General features: G+C 39.1%; 1 protein-coding gene across 4 annotated transcripts in view; it reads right to left on the reverse strand.

Moving 5' to 3' along the window:
* The window catches only part of LOC106869704 (serine/threonine-protein phosphatase 6 regulatory ankyrin repeat subunit A), a 144860-nt gene that overhangs the window by 23357 nt on the left and 116951 nt on the right, over positions 1 to 4552 (reverse strand). For all 4 annotated transcript variants that reach the window (XM_052970837.1, XM_052970834.1, XM_052970836.1 and 1 more), the window contains 4 exons: positions 4311 to 4436; positions 3307 to 3394; positions 2325 to 2442; positions 576 to 716 (listed from right to left, as the gene is read on the reverse strand). In XM_052970837.1, the coding sequence (XP_052826797.1) occupies positions 576 to 716; positions 2325 to 2442; positions 3307 to 3394; positions 4311 to 4436 (473 nt within the window). The remainder of the gene's footprint in view (positions 1 to 575; positions 717 to 2324; positions 2443 to 3306; positions 3395 to 4310; positions 4437 to 4552) is intronic.

The following is a 4552-nucleotide window of genomic DNA, read 5'->3' on the forward strand; positions in this document are numbered from 1 at the left end:
TATATATATATATATAGAGAGAGAGAGAGAGAGAGAGAGAGAGAGAGAGAGAGATGTATACACACACACTATATGAATAGTGGGATGTGGGAGAGGGGGTGAGTCAGTTTTCTATAAACATAAAATGGGTGGTAGTGGTGGTGGTGGTGGTAGTAGTAGACAGGTAGATACTATCTACACTACCACCACCATCATTACAAATGTAAAATTTAAGGGGACAGGTATAGTGTTGTACACAAGATACATAGTTGTTTAACTGTTTATAAAGAAGAAGGGGAGATGTGATGTTGTGACACTCATGCCCTGTAGTGTCCATTGAAATAAGAAATGTTAAGTCAGTTTGGCACCAAATTACTACTGCAGCAATCACTCACACACACACACATAGCAGTATTCACACATCAATGCATACATACTCAGAACACACACACACACACACACACACACCTGACACACATGCACAGACAAATCCAGTGGTCGTATCACAAACATAGCAACAACCCCAAATGCTCTTTCTTCTCCTTAACACTTCAGCATAGAAGCCGCCCAATCCCCACCAAAGCCAAATGACATACCTGTAATAATGTACCTAGGATGCCCACATGTCCACACATGGCAGCAAAATGAAGAGGTGTGCGTCCTTTGATGTCTTTGGCAGTGATTTCTGCACCATTGTGCAGTAATGCATCAACACATTCCTCGTGACCGTTAGCTGCCTGCAACAACAAAAAACAACAATTACTTAGAATAATGCAAGTTTATGAATGTACACTGTGTACCTGTATGTGTATATGTAAATATATATATATATATATATATATACAAGGGTTGGACAAAATAATGGAAACACCTAGCATCATAATTTTGAAATGTCAATGAAACCGTCAAAAGCTTGTTTATTTTTAGTTCTTTGACTGATTATTTGTGTTGCTTAATATGTTTTGCTAAAATTGCTGTTTCTTTTCAGATACCATCAGGAAAAGTTAATTAAAATACACTGAAATGACAGATCTATCGGACTTTCAAAGAGGTCGAATTGTTGGTGCTCGTATAGCAGGGGCTAGCTAACGAAAACAGCTGAAATGTATGTTGTATCAAGAAGTACTGTCTTGAAAGTAATGAGAGCCTTTCAGAAAGAGGGAAAAATCTCCTCATTGAAACAAAACTCCGGAAGAAAACCAAAACTCTCACGTAGGGACCATCGGACTCTTACGCGAATTGTTAGAAAGGATCACAAAAGTACAGCTCCCAAAATTACTGCAGAGCTTAACGACCACTCTAAGAACTCAATTTCCACAAAAACTGTTTGCCGGGAGCTGCACAAAGCTGGAATTCACGGGAGGGCTGCAATCAGACAACCTTTCAAAAACAAACGTTGCAAAGCATTTAGGAATGTTATTTTCTCGGACGAGTCATCCTTTACCTTATTTCCAACCACCATCCAAGTATATAGGTGGAGACAGCCAAAAGAAACATTTGACCCAGACTATCTTCTTCCAACTGCTAAACATGGAGGAGGATCTGTGATGATCTGGGGAACTATATCTTGGAAATCCGCCGGCCCAATGGTTTCCCTTCATGGCAAGACTATTTAAGCACTTTATCTAATCAAATTCATTCTATGGTTGTGGAACTGTTTCCAGAGGGAAACACAATGTTTCAGGATGATAATGTCCCAATTCATACAGCTAAAGTTGTTACTGAATAGCATGATGAACATTCTAGTGAAGTTGAACAACTTATCTGATCACCACAGTCCCCAGATCTCAATATATTGCCATACACAAGACAAAAACAAGATCTCACCTGCAACCATTATTTAAGGAAAAGATAACAACATTTTCCCTCTCATTCCTCTCACGCTGATGCCGAGCAAAACTTCGAAGCCAACAGCTCACAGCAGACTTTTGTCCTGCTGTGATACCACATGCATTGTCTCCAGAGGTTATTGAACCTCATGTGTATGGGAGAGAAGGCTAACTATGCACTGCTGTGAAGATGGTTACTGAAAGCAAACCCCTTGTACGAAGCACCTGTGAATAAACGGTTATTGAATTTACTCCGCCTGAGAACTTCATTCCTCGTATTTCCAGCTCCTTGAATGGAAGAAGAAGATACCCCAAAAGTATCATAAAAACCTTCCTTCCATTATAAAAGTATATTGTGTTTGCATAACGAAATACCATATACCTACAAATCATTAGCAGAGAGATAAATATCATATAGTTTTCTGTCCACTCATTGTAATAATAAAAAAAAAGAAAAAAAGAGAGATAAAAACGTGTAATGGAAAAAGAGTGAAGGAAAAACATGCGTTAACTGACCCCTCTGTGTAACGCCGTCCGTCCATGGATGTCTTTGTTGTTTACTATAGCACCTGATGTGATGAGATTTAACACAGCATCTACGTGGCCATTGGCAACAGCTAACATCAACGGTGTTCTGAAACAAAACCACAATAACATAACTTTTTACTGTCGTACCACTGAACAACAGCAACAACACAGATTTAGGGGTCTATCATCATCATTATTATTATTATTAAGGCGGTGAGCTGGCAGAATCTCAGAATGGTAGAATGCCAAACAAAATGCTTAGTGGTATTTTGTCTGTCTTCACGTTCTGAGTTCAAATTGTGCTGAGGTCGACTTTGCCTTTCATCCTTTCGGGGTTGATGAAATAAGTACCAGTTGAGCAGAGCACTGGGGTTGATGTATTCAACTAGCCCCTCCCATAAAAAAATCTCAGGCCTTATGTCAATAGTAGAAAGGATTATTATTAAATGGTAGGAAAGAAGAGACATAATGAGAAATATTATTTTAAGGGATGAACTATAGAGAGTGGATATTGATTTTTTTTAATGATGTTAGGAGCAGGGCCCACAGCCTTCACAAGTCCCCTTCCCCCACCTCCCAATCTGGTGAGACTAGAATTACAGTTCAGGGAGTGCTGACAAGAGTATTATGTGGGTCATAAAAATAGATATCTAAGAAGGCAGACAAAGGTAGATACTCAAGGATCAGATAGTCAAGGGTTCAGATACTCAAGGGTTCAGATACTCAAGGGGTAGATACTCAAGGGGTAGATACTCATGGGGTAGATACTTATGGGGTAGATACTTATGGGGTAGATACTTATGGGGTAGATACTTATGGGGTAGATACTTATGGGGTAGATGCTTAAGGGGTAGATATTTAGAAACAAGATTATCAGCCAGTAATTGGATATGATAATCAGGTATTTTTTAATCAAAGTGAAGGGTTGTTTATAATGTCTATGGGAAGGGGGTGAGTAGTAGTAACCTACCTTTCGTTGTCATCTGTACAATCGACTATGCAACTATCCTCTGCAGCATGTAGCAGTACCCGTAGACATTCCGTGTGGCCATTGTATGCTGAAAGTAGACCCACAGCACATTTTATCAGTTTAAAAGGTTGTAATATAGAAATGAACAGAAGGTGACTAGCACCATAGACACACACACATACACAAATGGCTGTCATAGATATACACACAGCCACCAACACATGCATATACTCATATAGGTCCTCATTTTGAAGGAGCCTTTTTTAATGCTTGCATAGCATGATGGGTTTGGGCAGAGTTTAAGGTAAAATCTTTCTATAGCTGGATAGCCCTTCCCATCTCTTACCTGTTTCCAAGCAAGGTAATATTTCCTCAAGGTCAGTCTTGTTTGCACAGAATATCGGAAAAGAATGGTATTCCTTTACAACAATGACAATGTCAAGACATGGAGATACAAACATACACACACAAGCACATAAACACTCACTGATTTATATATATATATATATATATATATATACACACACACGTAATAATATACTATCTTTCTTACTAGAAGCCATGCTCATACATACATACATATATATATATATACACACTGATAAAACAGCTGACAGACACAATACAATGAGTGGCTTTTGTATACACATACCATGGTAATACTGGCTGTTTCACATACACAATGCATTGAATACTTGCCAAATACACATGTTATAGTAATATACTGATTAGCTATCATACATGTATACATACACACATACACGCATGCATGTATGTATGTATACATATACACTGGCTGTCTCACACATACTGTTCCAAGCATGCACACACACACACACACACACTGACTGGTTGTCCTACACACAATAGTAACACACACAAACACACTGCTTGTAACCATGTCCTGTCTGTCTTATGCATACTTTGTACCTTAATCCAAAAGTTCACTAACCCCCCCCCCCCAACAACAACAACACCAACAGTAAAGTGAGTGATAGACTGACCTGCACTGTGAAGGGGGGTCCTGCCAATCACTGAATCGTGGACCGCTATTCCAGCTCGGTTTTGTAATAAAATATTTACACATTCCGTATGACCCCGAAAACACGCCAGATCTAACATGGTGCGACCTATAGGAGAGTGGGAAAGAGAAAGAAAGAAAAAACAATCATTAGACACATAGGAGGGACTGAGCAGGGAGCAATTTAGGTTGGACAGTTCATGGTGGTGATGATGATGATGATTG

Source organism: Octopus bimaculoides, chromosome 9, assembly GCF_001194135.2.
Source record: "Octopus bimaculoides isolate UCB-OBI-ISO-001 chromosome 9, ASM119413v2, whole genome shotgun sequence".
NCBI classification, from domain to species: domain Eukaryota; kingdom Metazoa; phylum Mollusca; class Cephalopoda; order Octopoda; family Octopodidae; genus Octopus; species Octopus bimaculoides.